Genomic DNA, 18730 nt, shown 5'->3' with positions numbered 1-18730 from the left:
GGATGGATGGATGGATGGATGGATGGATGGATGGATGGATGGATGGATGGATGATGGATGGATGATGGATGGATGGATGGATGATGGATGGATGATGGATGGATGGATGGATGGATGATGGATGGATGATGGATGGATGGATGGATGGATGATGGATGGATGATGGATGGATGATGGATGGATGGATGGATGGATGGAGAGTTATTTATTTTTAGGAATTGGCTCACATGATGATAGAGGCTGAGAAGTCCCAAGATCTGCAGTCAGTACGCAGGAGGCCTAGGAGAGCCAGTGGTGTAAGTTCCAGTCTGAAAGCCAGCAACCTCAAGACCCAGGAAGAGATGTTGTCTTGGTTCAAGTCTGAAGAGAAGAAAAGACCTATGTCCCCTCTTGAACCAGGCAGGGAAAAGAAACTCTTACTCAGACTTTTTGTCTTATTCAGGTCTTCAGTTGACTGGATGAGGCCCATGGACATTAGGGAGGGCAATCTGCTTTACTCAGTCTACTGATTCAAATGTTCATCTCATCCAGAAACAGTCTCATAGATACACCAGAATAATGTTTAACCAACTCTCTGTGCACCCCATGGCCCAGTCAAGTTGATACATAAAATTAACCATCGTAATGACTGCTTGTGTAGCCAGGCATGTTCAGATTCTTTTGGTCAGAACCAGTCATATCACTGCATCCTGGCTTCAAGAGGGGCTGAGAAATAGTCTTAATGAGTGCTCAGAGATTGGAAAATGAACCAGCATCTGCGAACACATAGCATGGCACCCTCGTGCTGGTTAGATAAAAGCTGTCTGCTCTTCACCAACAGCTTGTCCAGGAGATGCTAGATCCAGTCTTTGACACCTGTATGAATTTTTGCAAATTCCGAGTAACTAGTATACAATTACCTAAGACAATACATTCTTTTCCCTACAGTCACCAAAAGACAACTTTGGTTAAAATACTTTCCTTTTGCAAATATCTCGAGCAGAGGTGCTTCCATCCCCTTTGGGAGCCAACTTGGCAGGGTGTGGGAAATACATAGACTGGCTGGCCTGGCCAAGGCTCCCCCAGGCCACAAAGACCAGCTAGGGAGGCACCATGGAGGCCACACACCCTGCTAACCAGGAGGGCCTGGGCTTTGAACCTTGGCGCTGACCCCATGCTTCCAGTGATGCGTCTGCTGCCTGCCACACCCGTGGCACCCCAGGGCACCCTGAGACAGTGGTGTCATAGTCTCTGGGCGCTTAGCTCACCTCTAACCTCCCCTCATCTGCCCACAGTAGTCACAGTGTGGTTTAGTTTTCCCAAAGCCAAAAGGGGTCATTGGCCAGAGGAGGCAAAAGAGAGCCCTAGAACTCAGAGGATGCCCAGCTGACCTGGCCCCGCCCAGGCCTCTCCTGCAAACAAAGAGAAGGCTACACCAGACCGGGGCTCTTTGGGAGCAGGACATGGGTCTACCTTCTGCATCCACCCCTGCAGGGCCCACCACTGGGCAAACAGGGAGCTCTACCAAAAGAGGGCAGTCAGGCTCTGCAGTAGCCAAGGGCTCTGCACCAGGGTCTGTGGACAGGCTCAGGGGCCTGCTCTCCCTCTGTATGACACTTGTCCCCTTGCTGAGCCAGGAGTTGCAGGTTAGCAGGCTCTGGGCCTGTTCTGCTTGGTAGCATATACCCACGTATCCTGGCAAGTGCTCAGTATATAACTGTTGAATGAACACTGCCCTAATCACTCACTTGCTTAAAACTACTTATTAAGCCTTTTTGTGTGCTAGGAATTGTATTAGGTGCTGGGATACAAAAGAAATAAAAGACATATGGTCTCTGTCGTCACGCAGCTTATAAGGGTGTCTGTTTACCTCAGAGAGTAGAACTTAATAACTGAACTGCAAAAATGGTTGAAGCAGCCCCAAACAACATAAGTCAACTGAGAAAGGAAATTACCCCCAGATCTGGAGGTAATTATTATTTTTTTTTTTTTGCCACGCCACTCGGCTTCTGGGATCCTAGTTCCCCAACCAGGGATCAAACCCGGGCCCTTGGCAGTGAAAGCATGGAGTCCTAACCACTGGACCTCCAGGGAATTCCCTGGAGGTAATTAACTAGTGAGTTTATTACCATCCCCCAAATGAAGCAAGCAAGAGGGAATATGACAGTGGCACAAAAATTAAATCTGATTATGCATAAAAAAACAGGAAATTTTGGATGAGTGCAAGTCTGGCTGGTCCAGAGCCACCTGCCCAGGCCGGACACACCCCAGTGTTCAAAACATGCGTGTCAAGATGAAAGGCCCCAAGACCACCTATTCCCAGCCTCCCACCCACACAGTCTCGGCAGATGTTTGAAGGGAGCCCAGAGAGGTAGGCTCTGGTGGAGGGGAACAGGGGAGGCACGAAGTACCCCCATCACCTCCTCATGGGGCGAGCTAAAGCAGCCCCACCCTGTAAATGACAAGGGAAGCCATCAGGCCCAGGGGATGTTAGATGTTGCCTGTCCCCTACTTGGTCAGGTGACCTTAGCCATGCACACTCTACCCTGGTTTCTGTTCCACTCACCAGCTTCACAGTGTGGCCCTGGTCACAGGAACAAGACCAGATTAATAGAGTCTGTCACACAGGGCCACACCCCCTTTGGCAACTCCCAGGCCACCCGGGGAGGGGGTGTTCCCCGGGTCACGGGGGAAGCACATTACTGCGGGAGGAGAGCAGTGCACAAAGAGGCCACCACTGCAGAGAGCTCTCTAAGCGCCTGGTCTGCGGTGTCTCTCCAGGTCTCCCTCATTTCCAGCCAGCCCCTGAACCCAGGTTTGCCCTGAGCCTAGCTCAGTCAACACAGGGATGTGGGGGCTGGTAGGCTGAGGTTTGAACAGAGTCTTTCCACCAAGAGCATCATTTGAAAACTGGCAAATGTCCAGGTAGGAATGTGTTCCATTAGTGCATTTCTAGCATAGGAAAACTAACGCCAACTTGACAGGAATTTAAGAAATTTAATTTCTATTGCTGTGAAGCACCAGAAGCCTGCTTGAGAGGGTGCTGATGGGTTTATGAGTGTCTCATTGAGTTCAAGTCAGTGTGAGAAATAGAGCCTGAGATTAAGGGAAAGCTGTAATAGGAACTAAAACCCAGTTCTCCCACAATTCAAGTTTTATGGCCTCCTGCTTCTAGGCAGGGTGCTTGTTCGCTTGCTCATGGTGGGCCCATTAATCCCCCATGCTGCCTCCTCTCTCCAAGCTCCAAGGAGCAGGGAGAGCGCATGTGTGGGGAGGAGAGTGAGGGCTGTGTCTGGAAAACCAAGGGTGTTCCCACTGTGGTTTGAAGGGCCTAGAGAGCCAGGGAGGTGTCTCCCTGGACTGGACCTGAAGCCCACCTGCCGTGTGCCAGGCACTGTACTAGATACGGGAGGGCCAAACAGCGCTGCTGGGACCCCCCTGCCGACGTGCAGCCTGGTGAGTGTGATCTCGGGTGGCCTTGGCCTGCAGCGGCTCAAAGCAGGATATCAGTTCCCCGACTGAAGCCAGGCCACGGCAGCGAGAGCCCCAAATCCTAGCCACTAGACCACCAGGGCCAGTGGTTAGTGACAAGGTCAGCTTTGGAGAAAGGAATTTCAACAAAGAGATGGAAAGTAGTGAAACAAGTAAAGTGTTTATTAGGAGGAAAAAAGTATGTGTGGATAGACTCACACAGGTGGGCTCAGAGAAAGAGTTGCACCTTTGGGGTAGTTTAAATCACTTATATGGGGAAAGTTCTTCTGGTTTCCTCTGGCCAATCATCTTGCTTTGCCTGGCTCTGAGTCCATATTTGGTCTGACTCAGGGCCCTCCCCTGTGTGCGTGTGCATCTCTTAGCCAAGATGGATTCCAGCGCAAGGGTTTCTGAGAAGTTGACAGAACATATTATGGTCTGGCGCCCCCTCCCTTCTCTGATCTCTGAGGAACCTTTCTGTGCATGTGTAGTTTGAGCAGTCTCCTTGACCTCAAGAATGAGAAACATGTAGTCTCTTTATTTTTCATCCAAGCAGGACTCAGCTCCTCCTTGCTCCTGCCATTATCTTTATCTTGGAGTATCTGTCCATAGGGGATAGATTCCAGCTGCTCAGGCTGGGGCCCATCTATTCCCTGCCTCAAGTGAAGCAGGAAGGTCTCTCTTGTGCTGAGCAACCCACGCTGACTTTGACAATCATGGCAATGCCACCTGAGCCTCTTCATCCCAGGAGGAATAAAGAAAAGCTGACTGATGTCAGAAGGCCTGGCCCATAGGGAGACAGATGTCCCAAGCTGTGAGGAACCCCCATTTCCCTTGCCCTCCTTGAATTGCCTACACACCAGGCAGCCTTCCAGTGCTGGTTCTTATAGTGAGGACATTGTCTCTTTGTGTCCACCTCTGCCTAGCAGTGCCAGACAAGCTCGCCACCCTGGCCCTCCCTTTCCGGGGACACCAGCCTCTTTCTACAGATTCACTGTCACCCCAGACCTGACAGGAGCCCCCAGCTCAGCCCTCTGTTACTGCCCCCACCATCCTCTGGGCACAAGGCATATCTTGTTGCTTGGTCCCCCAGAAACCTAGGGACACTTCCCACAGAGCGGCCCATGGGACCACAGATGGTCAACACCATGGGAGCAGCAGAGCCACAGCCAAGAGCTGGAAGGACCCCTTGTTGGCCCTTCCACAGGCTGCTCCCTGGAGGGCTGCAGTGTGGCTTCTCCACCTCCCTCTCCCGTGACACTGGGCCACACCAGAGCAGAGTCCAGGTGCAGACATATCTGAGTCCCCTGCTCTACAGACGTGCCTGGGCAGGGGTGGGGTTCAGCCCACAGTAGAAGTTCAGTCAGTGTGTTCACTGAACACGTAAGAGGGCCATCTACGCACATCCCAGGCTGCCTGGCCCTCCTCCTGTCCCCATCACCATGGGAGGCTCGAGAGGACTGTGGGGTCCCCTCAGCTCTGCCACACCACCATCACAAAGCCCTTCCAGATCACTCTCCAAAGAGGGGGCAGGTGGGGGGCAGACGGTGGTAACAAATCAGGTTTCCTCCTGATGACTCTCATTGTCTTCACAACATGGCTCCAGCCACCGCCCCATCATCATCTTGCAGCATGTAGAGGCTTCCAGACAGGGCTGTGAAGGAATGGAGGGGACCGAAGGGGCCCTCTCGGTGTCTCTGTGGAGGTCACAGGGTGTTGATCTGCGCAGCACACCCTTTCTGTCGTGACATCTGACCCCACCCCCAACCACCCAGCACCCGGCCCAGAGGTGACCACATGGCCCAGGCCTGTGGGTCGATCAGTACTGCGACTGCAAAGTACTCCATCCACCTGGCCTGGTTGATTGCTTCAGGGAAGAACGCAGGAGATGAGCCTGGGCAATTAGATTCCCCCCCCGTGCTTTTTGGCAGGGCTCTCAGGAAGGATTTGGGCCCTTTCTCCGGGATCCCGTGTACAGGAACAATGTGAGGGTGGGGCCACCCCTGGACATCTTGCAGCCACGCGGAGAGTGCCACTGTTGAGGGCCCTGGATACTTGCAGCCTCCTCCACCCGCTTAGATTTCCCAATTACAGGCATTAAGATCATCCCCGTTCTTGTTTTTTCTTTTTTTTTTTCCCTAGGCTAGTTGAGCATTTCTGAGAATTTCTGTTACTTAAGGCTGAAAAGATCATGATAAGTTCACCAGGATGATTTCTTTCAATCTTCACCCAATGTCTGTCCAAGTGTCTCCTTATGTGAAGACTTCAGAGTCCCAGAAACATCCCATGAGGTCATCCTGGAGTTGGGGACCAAGAGTGTGAGAGTCTCAGAATAGACAAGTAGAAGGTGCCAAGTAGGCACAAGCTTAGACCCCAAACCACAATGGGCTGAGGACCAGTGGGTACCATGTTGAGTCACCTGGGAGGAGAATGTGGGGCAAGGTCAGGGACTGTTCTCAATTCACGGTGAATCTGTGGGTGATGGGGAGCCACTAGTAGCTTTTGAGCAGGGCTGTGATATATCTTGTACTCCAAGTGGTGACCAGGACACTCATGGGCAGAAGGGGCAAACTGGAGGGGTGACCATACAGGAGGCCGTTGAGGACCTGGATGGAGAGGGATGGGAGGGTTCAGGGGATATCAGGAGGGAAGTCCCTGTGGGCTTGGCAACTGTTCACGCTGCCACTTGAGGCGTCACTTGTACCATCACGGCAAGTGGGCAAGGAACAGAGGCAGGTGGTGTTGAGGGAAGCAGCAGCCGGGCAGCTCCCGGCAGGACCGGGGAGAGTGAGCAGGGACGTCTGCTCAGAACCGTGCACTCCGAATCCTAGAGCCTGAAAGCCAGCCGGGCCCCCAGAGCCCTCCTAGCCCAATCCCTCATTATATGGATGTCTAAACTGAGGCCCAGGGACAGGAAGGACCTGCCCGAGGCCACTCGGGTGTCACCAGCAGAGCCAGGCCTGGAGGCCAGGGTGTCCAGAGCCATAGCCAGGCATCTGCCCAGTTCGCTCGAGCCCCAGGCCGTGATGCTGCCTCATCTTTCCCTCACTGGGAAATCACCCTGGGAGATGGGGCCTGCCGGGGAAGACGTGTTGAACAGTAAATAACCAAGAGTGAGGAGCAGTTCATTTGCCATAAATATCTCCAGAATTTTAAAAGGATCTGGGGAATATTGACATGGACGAAATCTAATAAAACATTCATTTAATTAAACTTTAAATGACCCAAATATTTGCTGTTTGGTTAATATTTGTGTAGCTGACAGGAGCAGAATTATGATGGTTTTGTCAGTACTCATGCATTCTAATTTTGCATGCGTCTTTCCCGTGAAAATCACACATCTTCAGACATACAGATGTTCGAGGGTGCACTCAGGAAAGATGCGGGAACCAGATCCCAGCGGCGGATGGCGAGCCACACAGGCTTCCCACTCGGGCTTGTTTGTTTGTTTGTTTTTAGCCCCGTGCTATAGGCTCCTCCAGCCATTTTTCTACAACTGTTTAAAATGGAAGACTTTGGGGCCACATGGAGGAAGGGGCTCCTACACTGCACGTAATCTTCCATTCCCATGCTCCTAGACTGGTAATTAAGGCCCCTGGGACCCCACTGACCACACTGCCTCCCCTCCCCACATGCACCCACATTCTCCCTTTCCATCTCCCCATTCCCACCGCACCCCAATCTTTTAAGGCAGTGGCTCTCAGGCCTCAGGTACCACAGAAGCCCCTGGATGATTGTTAAAACCTGATGCCCATCCTGCCACCAGACAGTACCAGCCTGGGCTCGAGGGACAGGAGTCTGCGTTTTGATCAGTTGCCCCAGAGATGAGATGCAGGTGGCGGGAGGAGCCATACCTGGAGAAGCAGAGTTCTGGAGCCCAGGGGAGGTCCTGCTTCCTCTGAGGGCCCCTCCCTGACTTCCCAGTTGGCCTTTTACTTTTACTCTCACTGGTGCTCATACATGCAAAGAAAACATAGGTTCCTTTTGTAACATAACTGACTGCTTCACACACCCCACCCACCAGCCACTGGGAGAAAAATGTCCCTAAATGTTCAGTCCATTGTAAAGCTTAGTCCGAGCTGATCATTTTAACAGTCCACGTAAGTAATGCCCTGGCTAATAAAAATGCTTTGTGTCTCCAATTCCCAGCCCCCCAAGCTGGTTTCTGAGTGTAGAGGGAAGCGTGCGGCTGTCCACTGCCACCTCTGGTCCCCACCGCGAGGACCCCTGGTCGCGCTGTCCACGGGCACCCGCAGCAGAGGTCAGCCCTGCTGTGCTTTTGGTCTGGACACTCTCAGCCTAGTGGAGTCCAGCGTCCCCACTGGCACGATGTGCCCTTGAGGTCTGGAGGCCGTTCCGTCAGGCCCAGGTCTGAGAGTCCGATGCAGTCCTCAGGTACAGGGGCCCAGAGCACACCCTGACCCAGCCAGGAACCTCTGGGTCCCTCCATGCCGCGAGGGACCGAGGGGGCTCTGGCAGACGAGCGCAGGCCCTGGTTCTCTGCCACATCTTTGTGGTCGCCTGAGGTGGTGGGGTGCAGGCCGCTTGAGGGAGGGTTCAGCTTCCTCCTAGAGCCCCCCGTGGTTCCCCTCACCCGCACACCAACAGGCATGCTCTCTGCCCTTCCCGCTGTCTCCCTCCTTCTTCCCACACGCCTGGGACGAGGGGGGCCTTCCACACCCCCTCCCACTTCCACAGAGCACGGAGCCTTGTGGCTCTTCTGAGGAGGAAGAGTTGTCTCCTCTGCACTTGGGCACAGTGGGAACTAAACTATTATAGCAAGTTCTTCTCTCCCTCTCTCTACCCCTCTGAATCTCCAAAGCCTGGCTCTTGCTACAGAGGGTTAGCGGCTTCTCTGCTGGAGCAATAAGCCTCATGACTCAGAGGTGGGAGGGCAGCAAGCAGAACATGATTTAAGAGGGAACTTGAAATGCATCACTTTAATGTTTGTAAAATATTACGCCGGTTGCGTCTGCATCAGCCGCTCAGTGCTTACCTTTCCTCCTGTGGCTCCTTCAGCGGGAGTCACATTTTTCCTCTGTGTGATTGCCCCTCTCCACTGGCCTGTTGGCTCTTTTTTCCTTCTTTATTTCCGTTTTCTCCATTTTTCATCCATCCGTCCATCCAACAAGCACCGATTAAGCACCTAGTGTACATCTTGTTCCTCTTCGTTCCCAGGGCCAGGCCACTGAATGTTTGCAGAGGAGAAAGGGCTTTGGGGCTCAGGATCAGACCTTAGTGCACCTGCTTTCACTGCACCTGCTTTGTGGTGCGTGGCACCTACAGCTGTTTTTGCTCCCCTTCCCCTCCTCCTTTCCCACACACACTGGCGAGAGGGTGTGAGCACAGGTGCTGCCTGGTCACAGCTCAAAAGTGTCCCGCTGAGTCACAGAGCTCAGGTCCCAACTCTGTGCCTTTCTCCACACCTGTCAGGCCCCCAGGTCCCAGCGTCTTTGCTGGCATCCCAGAGTAGCACAGGCCCCCAGAGCCAGCCCCCTTCCCCCACTCATGCTGCCTCTGGCTGCCTCCCCAAGCTCCCCCAAGTAGATTTGGGGGCAGAACAGTGGAGGGGTAGTCCAGTCAGTGAGCTAGTGACACCCCCTCCAAGCCTCATCCCATTTTGGCATTTGAATACCCTGAGTTTGATTTTTTTCTTTAATCCTGAGAATTTCAAAAGGCCTGTGATTGCAGGGAGATATTTTAGACCCTTCCTCTTTGTCTGATGGATGATCAGTCTTAATGCCAGTTATCAAGTATAAAATGGCAAGGATTAATCATTTGTACAGCCTAAAGTACACTTCAAAAAATTAAAGGCTACAGTGCACGGTGGCTGAGCAGAAATCCAAATCCAAGTTCAGAGAATCCTTAGACAGAAACAAACCTTCAAAGGTCAGCCAGTTCATTCCCCAGACTTCAGACAGTGCAACCTTTAATTTGCCCCCAGGTAGATGAGAAACCTGTCGGCCCAGCCAGCAGACCTTGACAGCACTTGGCAAGGCCCCGACTCCAGGGGGCCTGGAGAGCACAGGGCAGGGCCAGCACACCTGGTTCCCTGGTTTCGGAGGGGCAGCCCACACTCTTAGCTTGACTCACAGATCCACAGCCCAGATGCTTCCCCTACGCTAGCTGTGGTTCCTGACCTGATTTGCCTCAAACAGCCCTTTGAGCATTTAACGTAAGTTGTGGCCCCTCTCCCAGGAGGTGTGTCCATCTGTACATTTAGTCAGCACATTGTGGACAATGTTCCTGCTCCAGGAATTTGCCCGAGGCCCCTGACCTGCAGTAGATCCCTGGGGCTGTATCCCTTCAGGTATAGACTCCATTTCCTGGGCCTACAGCTGACGGCTTCTCCTTTCCCTGCAGAGGTGGTACAGCTCAGCCTCGCCCCTGAGGAGAGGGTCAGTGTGGCCACAGTGACCGTGGGCCTGAGCACAGTGCTGACCTGCGCTGTCCGCGGAGACCTGCGGCCGCCCATCGTCTGGAAGCGCAACGGGCTGGCCCTGAACTTCCTGGATTTGGAAGACATCAATGTAAGTCACCTGGCTCTGACTCTGAGCTCAGACGCACCTCCCAGGGAAGCCAACTGGGCAAGATGCCGAGATGCCATGTGGTAGCTGCAGGGCCAGAGGGCTTTCTTTTCACATCCCATGTTGGTGCCATTCAGCCTGTTGTCTGGTGTCTGGAGGTATCAGTCCCACCTCGTGCAGAGAATAGGATGGATGGTGGCTGCAAGCTGCTAGCCAACCCCAGAATAAGGTGAACAGGGGAGGCGCGGTGGGCAGGGCAGGAGGTTCCTGGGCAGGGGAGAGCATCTGGCTGGGTGCCCCCCAGGAGAGACTCTGGACCCTGAAGCTGGGGAGGATACAGACAGCTGGACGCCAAGGAGGGGGTATTCCCTGTGGAGGGCAGAGCCTCTGGGCTGGGTTGGCTGGAGGGCAGGGGCAGCAGGGTGGTGAAAGGAAACAAGATCAGGCCAGAGGGGCCTGCCCAGGAGCCTTGTTTGCTGGGAGAGGGAGAATGGATGTGATGAGTTGAGCAGAAGAAGAGAGCTCCAGAGCTCTCACAGCCTAACAGGAGCAATGGGGGCCTCCTGGGTTCTGAGGGAGCAGGCACCCCGCACTGGGGTCCCAGCATCACCCCACTCTGCCTTTATGACTGGACAATTTCTTAAACTGATCCTCAGTGAGTTAATCTATTAGAAGAGCAACATTATCGGTGCCTCCCTTCTACTGGCCTTGAGGAATAAAGGGATTGAGTCAAGAATACGCACTGGCCCTGGTTTGGCACAGGATAAGGTGGCTTCCTGAGAGTTCATGTGAGAAGATGGAGTGATGTCACCCACACAGGGCGCTGCCAGGATGGCTGACAGGTCTTGAGCTACTGTGACAGGAATACAAGTTTCAGGCAGAAAAGGGGCAGCCCTGGTCTCCTTGGCTCAGGACAGGCCAACCCAGAATGGGCTGCTTGGCCCCAAGAAGGAAGACCTGTGGGATGGGTGGTCAGTTCTTGTAGCCGCTGTGAGGTGATGAGGGAGGTGCTGGGGCAGAGGGAGCTGGCCTGGGCTGTGTGACCCATGAGATGGACTAGCACAAAGGGCAAGGGACCAAAAAGAGACCAATTGGTTTGCTTAGATGCAACACCATTCCAGCCATCAGCCCTGCCCCGCAATGGAGTGAGCATCACAGGAGGCAGTGAGCTCCCCATCCCTAGAGGCATACAAGCTCAAGCAGGATCATGGTAAACAATGCTGCTAGCCACAAGAGGGCAGCTAAACCCCATGACCTTGAAGATCCCTTCCAATTCTGAGACTGCTTTGTGGGGAGAGAGGTCCAGCGTTTAATCCTGCAGGAACCACAAAGTTGGAATTCTGCTACTCCCAAGGCCCCTCTGGATGTGCCCTGGAGAACATGGGGGAAGCAGATGGGAAGAGGGGGTCACTCTAGAGTCCCACCCTGGGCAGAGCTGGGCAGAAGTGCCCTTCCCCCACCTTTGTCACACCAGGCAGGATGGTTTCCTTGCAATTTCCCCACTATAGTGAGCATAGCCTATATCCCACCCATCTCTGAATGTCAGTACCAGCACAAGCCTAGTGGCTGCTTGATGGTCAGATGCTGGGTGGGCAGAGTTCTTCATCTTCTGAGCCTGAGGTGCCCAGGGCTTCTCTGCGATCTTAGCAAGGGAAGGCACTGTCCTATTTGTAAAGACCAGGGTGTATGTGTATGTGTGCATGTGCACGTGTGTGCGCTGGGGTGCACATTTGTGTGTGCATCTCTTTCAAGGTGGGTTGCGAGCTTTTAACCATGTTTGGCCAGTAGTGATTAATTCAGAACTAGGTCAGGTCCTCCTGTGTCTGTCTGAACATCCATGTGCATTGCTTGATGCTCTATTTAAAGACATTAGAAATAAAGGCAGAGGCAGAACTCCTCTTAATGCACTTGCCAGCGGTTAATTAAATTACTCTGAGTGTCTTTCCCCTCCCTCGAACATGCCTCCAGCACCAGCTCAATTGAATTTCTACTTTTCACAGTGAGGTTAGCAATTTGGGTAATTGTGGGTGCAACTGGAGATTAATGGCCTCTTGTTACCTCCCAGGAAACGCTGCTCTGGGTAAGTCAGCAGCCCACAAGCAGGCAGGGGCCTGTGCTTCTCAGAAACCCCAGTGTGAGGTGCAGGGCAGCGCCAGCCCCGCAGGGGTCCTTGCCCGATGCATGCAAGCACACACACACACACACAACACAACACAACACTCACACAACACGCTCACACACACACGCACGCACGCACGCACGCACCTGCCTTTAAGAGGGGAGGGACGCAGCACAGCCTACTCATGAAGGGCCAGGCTCTGGGGTCAGAAGGACCTGGGTTTAAGCCTCAGTTCTGCCACTTACTAGTTGAGTGACCTTGGAAATGGCACTTGACTTCTCTAGGCCTCAGTTTCCTCCTCTGTGGAAAAGGGATAAATAATAGATCCTGCCTCATAGGGTTATAATGAGGATTAAGGGACACATGAAATTCTTAGCATATAATGTTCCATGCTAACTATTATCACTCTCATTTTCACAATATTACTAATTATTATTATTATTATTATTATTACTGCTCCCACCAGACAACACTCTCAACCCCTTGCAGCCTGAGTCCCCAAACAGCAGCCAGTGCAGTCTGGTGAGGCTCCCCGTCAGGCAGATGTGACCCTGGGGTGCCCCTGCTGCCTGTAGTCGCCTTGATTCAGGTCAGCCTTGATTCATCCAGAGGGAGACACTGCCAAGCCACCTCCGACAGGTCCAGGGCCGCCACCTTCTCTGAGCCTGCGGGGAAACGGGGATGAGGCTGTCCTCCTCGCGTGGGCATTTTCAGACTGAGCGTGTCCTAGGACAGTGAGGAGAGCAGCCCCAGGAGGACATCAGGCTGGAGATGGGTAAGAGCTGGGTCATCAGGATTCTCAGGGCATTTCTGAAGCAAGATTGGTCAGGGGAGAAAAGCCCGGGGGGGCGCTACCCTGGTCAAGCAAAGATCGGGGATCGAGGGGTTCGTAGAGCCCCCCAGCCTGTGGCATCTCAGCGCCCTCCCCCAGCTGCCACAGTCAGAGATGAAACACGATCACAGGCCTTGTAATGATCAACTGGCTCCGAAACGCTGCACAAACAGGGGAAGCTGATCAGCTTACAAAACCCAAGGCAGGCAGATTAGAGAGCACCGAGAGGTGTGGGCCTCCTTTCTTTGTCGTTTGTATGAGACATCTTGATTGGCAACAAAATATGAATCACTTTTTCACTACTCTCTTAATGAGAGGCTTTCATGAGCAACAAAATATGAATTTGTCTTGTCTTATCTGTTAAGAATTCTGTTAATGAATTCAGTCACAGAGCTATTACAGAATGCCATGCTAATGACACATGTAATTAAACTTTTCTGACTTGCAAACATCAAGGATGCCTCAAGCATCAGAATAATATTTGATCAGAAAGTAAATGTACCCTTGTAGCCCGGAGCCAAGCAAGAAGGAGCCACTTGGATTCCCCAGTGAGCAGTGTCGCTGTCAGGAGTCACCAATGTGTACACGGCCATCCAGATGGCCTACGTGGGGAGCCATCCTCTGGATTCACATAATAAGTGCCTGCGAGTGGCAAGCCCTGTGGCAGAGCGTAGAGCAAAGACATTCTCCCCGGCCCCAAGGGGGCAAGGTAGCACAGACCTGTTGTGCCCCGCCCCCGGGATGCCTGAGCCCCCCTCTGCAGGATGCCTCAGCCTCACTGCAGCACAGGCCATGAGGGGCCCTGCCTCAGCCCCACCCGGGAAAACAAACCCCCCAAGCAGAGGGCAGCACTAGGTACCAGGAGTGCAAAGGCCCCCAAGACAGGTGCTCCCCAGGAGGGGCGGGAATTCTGCCTCACCTCCCGGCAGCGGGTCTCTGGATTATGATACCTCCTTCTGTTTGGGTGATAAGAAATCAATAGTTTCTGCTCATGCATGTTCCCCAGAGCTCACAAAGGGCGGCCTGTAATTTGTTTACTTCCTGGCCAGCTGCTGGGCTCTTTACAAAAGCAGTGGTGGGTCTGGCGGCTTCAGACCTGGCCCTGTGGCCCCCATCTCAGCCCTCAAGGGCCCACGGCCACTGCTCCAGCTCAGAAGCTGAGGGCAGGGGACAGGCACAGCAGCTCCCTGAGCACCACCTGCCCTGATCTTGGGCCAGGCTGCCGGCCAGGAGAGCACCTATGCCGGCGTGCCTGGGCGAGCCCGCAACCCGCAGGCCATGCACTGTGTGCCTGTGGTCAGCATGCCCAGCCTAGGGCCCTGCTCTGCTCAGACAGCCCTGTGCCACGTGGGGGAGGGCAGCCCGTCACTCTGGAGGGCCACAACCAGAGTCCTTGGGGGAAGTTTACCCTCAGGAAGGACTCTGCCTTAGGAGGCAGGGAGATGCCTCTCACCACCGGTACCCAAGCGGAAAGGGGACCAGCCAGGTGCCCCCCGAGGGCTCTCTGGGGTTATACAGTGCTGTGATAAGGAAATTGTGTGGGAAGCAGGGACGTGTGGGGTATGAGAGGCCTGCACAGGAGCCAGGAACCTTGCTTTTTCACCTGGACCTCAGAGCCTCCATCTCTCCTGTCTCCCAAGGCCTGTCCCCTGAGACAGGCATCGGGGCTGGGGTGGGGGCCCATCTCTGAGGCAGATCCATACACTTCTCGCCCTACCCTGGGCTCCAAACTAGGTGTCCTTGAGGTGAGGGGGGAGGCTACCTCACTTTCTGCAAAAGTGGAGCCCATCCCAGGCTGCAGCGCCCTGCCCAGACCACACAGTAGCTACTCAGGCAGTAAAGTGACCGTCCCCAAACCCAGTCCTCACGCCCTGCCCCAGCAATGTCAGCTGCCCTCCCCTGGTAACTGTCTTCCTCACTGTCCCTTATATCCCCAAGGACAGGGGCTGCCCATCAGGGGAGGAGACGCAGGGAGAAGACATCCCCAAAGTCCCAGAAAATAGCTGACTCCTGAATCCTTGCTAGCGTTAATGCTGGTGTTTCTACCATCGGTACTAAGCCACTGCTATGTCCAGGAGCCAGTTTCCATGCTAGTCCACTCACAAGCATTTAATCCTCATCGCAGCCCTGTGAGGCAAGTGGGGTTCTATTAGTCAGAGGGTCCAGGGACTTGCCAGGGCCTGCAGCCAGCCTGCACACCCCAGCCAGAGCTCCCCAGGTTCCTTGCTCTTAGGACACAGCACCTAGCACCAAGCATTGCCAAGGCCTCGCCCTGGGGCAGCTGGGCCTGCCTCCTGCTTCAACAGTAACCGCTGCAGTGTCCGAGCCCCAGTGGATGTGTCCCCTCCTGGTGCAGCCCGTGTGTCTGGTGCTCCAGGTCTCGTTAGCCACCAGCCTCTGCCACAGCAAAGAGAAGGCAGAAGGCTCTGAGACCAGCACGTGGAATTGTTTGGCCGAGATATTCTCAGGGAGAGGAAAATTTTTTCTATTGTATTCTTCTTTTAAAAAAAAAAAAAAGGCTTATAGCAAACCCCATATATTGCAAATGACTTGAAAAAGCCACTGTTTTTTGCTGTTTTTTTCTTTCACCAAGTCTCCCTATTGGGGACTTTCAGGTGTCGGCAGGCAGAGTACAATGACAAAAGCAGAGAAACAAAACCCATTAAAAGAAATTATTTGTGGCAGTGTTTGAAGGATGTGTTAAAAGATTCCCTTTTTCCCCGTGCCTATATGGTGTAAAACCATGAACAAATAACTCTAATGAAGCATATGCTCTTAGCCAGCTCTTCTTTGGAAGTGAGTTATTAAAAAGACCAAAAGAGAATGATTTAAGGCTCATGACTCATTTAATTCTTATTGTCTTTGTATGAACCAGTCATGAATCTATTGTAAAAAGATGAGAGGCGTTTCATTAGCACGGAGAGCTGTTTGCAACATGCTAGACAGTGGTTGTAGGTTCTGCATTAAAATAATCTCATTAAACGCTTGGGTACATTTCGTTTTAAAATCTTGGAAAACAGTATACTTGAAGCACTCAAAGCCTTTGGCCAGCTCGTGTCGAAAACCCTGGTTACAGATGAACAACCGGTTCTTTTGAGCTTTGGATGAGTTCAAACCACAAGGAGAACTGGCCAGAGCTCTCCAAGAGACAGGGCCCGGGCCCATGGTACATCAGCCTGTGGAACTCGTGGGGGTCTCTGCCCTCCCAAATACCTCCACTGGCCTTTGCTTTCTCAGTGGCCTCCTCAGGATCACCCCTCTTTCCCCATAGGGTTACCGACCAGGGTTCTTGGCCTCTTTAATCGACAGAAATTGATCAGAGGCCAGACAAGAAATTCAGGCGAGGCTTTATTGGGGCCCCTGCTGCAGCAGAGGGGAGTGAGAACAAACAGCAGGTTCCCTTGCTTGCACACGCTCCCTGAGGAGGGCGGATGAGCTTGTTCCTTATATGCGGTGAGAGTAGGGATGTGTCCAGGGGTTCGGGCTGGAGGGCCAGCTTATGTGGTTTGCCCACCCCTTCGGTGCTGTTGTGTGCAGAGGGCATGCGCAGTGCCCTGCTTTTGCTCCCGACCCCTTGGTTTTGCTCCAGACTCTTCAGAAGTGGCAGTTGGGTTTTTTGGTCTCTTTGTATCTTTCGTCCAGAATTTGCCCCAACGGCAGCATGCACGCGGTTATTTTTAGTCCCACACAGTTTCTTTGTATTCTGTTGCTCGAGGAGAGGTGTGTCCAGGTGCAAGCACTGCAGCAAAGGGGCCCAGGTCCCAACCTATCTCAATAGTACTAGCTTCAAGGCTTTACTTGTGCTCAGTGACCTCTTCTGGCCCCATCTCAAAGGTACAGAGTCCCTCAGGAAGGTTCTGATCCAGCTTCCAGACCCTGAATGCAGAGCCCCAAGCCCTACGCAGGGGAGCTCATATTCAGGCCGTTTTCAGGCTTTATCTTATAAAAACGACACTGTGGTGAACATCCTTGTACATACCTCTTTGCACATTTGTGTAAGCAGCCCTGTAAGATAAGTTCTTAGAAGTGGAATAACTATATCCAAGAGTGGACATGTTTTCAGTTTTGATGGATATTGCCAAATCTCCCTCCAAAAAAGTTGCACCAGTTTATACTCCCTCCAATGGTGTATAAGATTTTTAAACACCACAGCAGGAGAAAATTCCTGATTGCAAGCCTTGTTGGTCCCTGAAATGAGCCATGGAAGGAAATTTAATCAAATCCTCCCTGGGGTGTTTCCGGAACAGCAAGAATGCCTATCAGCTCTCTTGGCTGGGAGTGTGATCCAGGTTAGAGGAGCTGGTAAGGCCCTCTAGGCCTGGGGACTCGTGATGCAAGGGGCCCCCGGGGGGAGGGTTGCAGGGTTCCCAGATGAAGGCAGCAGGTTTGAGACGCTGTGGAACTTCAGTTGACCCTGCAGTGCAGTCTAGCGCCTGAGTCCCTTCCCACCCAGGCTGGGCACACAGGGCTGATCGGTTAAGGATCCGAAGCCCCATTCAGGGGCTCAGGCCTGCAACTCCCCGGAAGGCCCCAGGAGCTGCCACTCATCCACATGATATACTGTAGAGTCCTGGCCAGTCAAGAGGTGTCTGCCCTCTGGCCTCTGGAGATGGACGAGCTGGTGCTCCAAGCAATGTCTCTGGCGTGAGCCTTCTCGTACAGGTGCCCAGGCCCCTGTGCGCGCTCAGACTCTCAAGCTTGTCCCCAGGCCAGATGCTTAGCATCCACACCACTGGGCCAGAATCTCCCCCATTTGAGTTCTGGAACCAACTACAAAGTTAGAGACAGCAGTTCATACAAGAACGTCCTCAGTCTGATACCAATTTCAAGTTTGGGGAGTTCCCCAAACTACCTTTAGGTTTAATCATTTAACTAGAAGGACTCACAGAACTCACTGAGAGCTGTTATACTCACAGTTATGGTTTATTATCAGGAAGGAGTACAGATTAAAATCAGCCAGGAGCAGAAGCCCACAGGACAGAGTCCAGGAGGGTCCAAGTGCGGAGCTTCCATTGTCTCCTGGTGCGGTCATGGCTCCCGGCATAGACGTGTAACAACATACCTACCAGGGAAGCCCACCCAGGTCTGTGTCCAGAGCCTTCACTAGCACTCAATCCCATACTGCCCGCGTGGCTGACCCCTAGTATCCAGCCAGGAGACAGGAGACAGGAGGCAGAGCTGGTCCCATGTGGTGCAGGGCTCCCATCATAAATCACATTGTTAGATGCTCTGGTTTGCTCAAGCAAACAAAGGCACATCCCAAGGCCTAGAGTTCACCTCCCAATAGCTGAGGGCAAAGGCCAGACTTCTCTCTGGGTAACGTTACTCCTTCACTTCACTTCCTATGGCTCCCCACGAGCCAGCACTCCAGGCTGACACACCTCCATTCATTCAGCCAACACTAACTGAGCACCCATTATGCACCAGGCACCATGCCACACATGGGCACAGAGAGATGAGGTGCCTCCCCTTTGGCACTGACCACATAAACCCCAGGCAGCAAGTGGCTGCACACTCCCCACAGTCCTGGGCAAGCCCGGAGCCTCCCCACAGTGCCTTCTCCCACACCTGTGGCTCCCTGTCCTGGGCCAGGCCTGGGAGTGGGCAGGAGGACAGACCCACTCCAGGCTGCTCACACCGAACGTGACTGTCCATAGCAGCCTTCCCCTGGGGGCTCAGTGGCCACTTAGGCATTGCTTCAAGTTGCAGAGACTTCTTTTTTAAGAGGAATTTGATCAAGAGGACTGCTTCTGCAGGCCCTCGCAGAGTGACAGGTCTGTCCTCTGAGAGGCTAGAAGGAGG

At 53.3% G+C, this 18730-nt stretch overlaps 1 protein-coding gene and 1 long non-coding RNA gene across 4 annotated transcripts in view; one reads left to right on the top strand and one right to left on the bottom strand.

Annotated features, from left to right (window-relative positions):
* The window catches only part of FSTL4 (follistatin like 4), a 440571-nt gene that overhangs the window by 366614 nt on the left and 55227 nt on the right, over nucleotides 1–18730 (top strand). For all 3 annotated transcript variants that reach the window (XM_029215752.1, XM_029215751.1, XM_029215753.1), the window contains one exon: nucleotides 9814–9980. In XM_029215752.1, coding sequence (XP_029071585.1) covers nucleotides 9814–9980 — 167 coding nt within the window. The remainder of the gene's footprint in view (nucleotides 1–9813; nucleotides 9981–18730) is intronic.
* LOC114891576 lies at nucleotides 5576–8764 on the bottom strand. The gene is made up of 2 exons (XR_003792536.1): nucleotides 8447–8764; nucleotides 5576–5747 (listed from the first exon to the last, which is right to left on the bottom strand). It is a non-coding gene; the product is annotated as an uncharacterized LOC114891576 (long non-coding RNA).

This window comes from Monodon monoceros, unplaced genomic scaffold, assembly GCF_005190385.1.
Source record: "Monodon monoceros isolate NGI ecotype Baffin Bay Population unplaced genomic scaffold, NGI_Narwhal_1 Super_Scaffold_12, whole genome shotgun sequence".
Taxonomy (NCBI): Eukaryota; Metazoa; Chordata; class Mammalia; order Artiodactyla; family Monodontidae; genus Monodon; species Monodon monoceros.
Note: the sequence above shows the minus strand (reverse complement) of the source record. Positions and strands in the feature narration are given on the sequence as shown.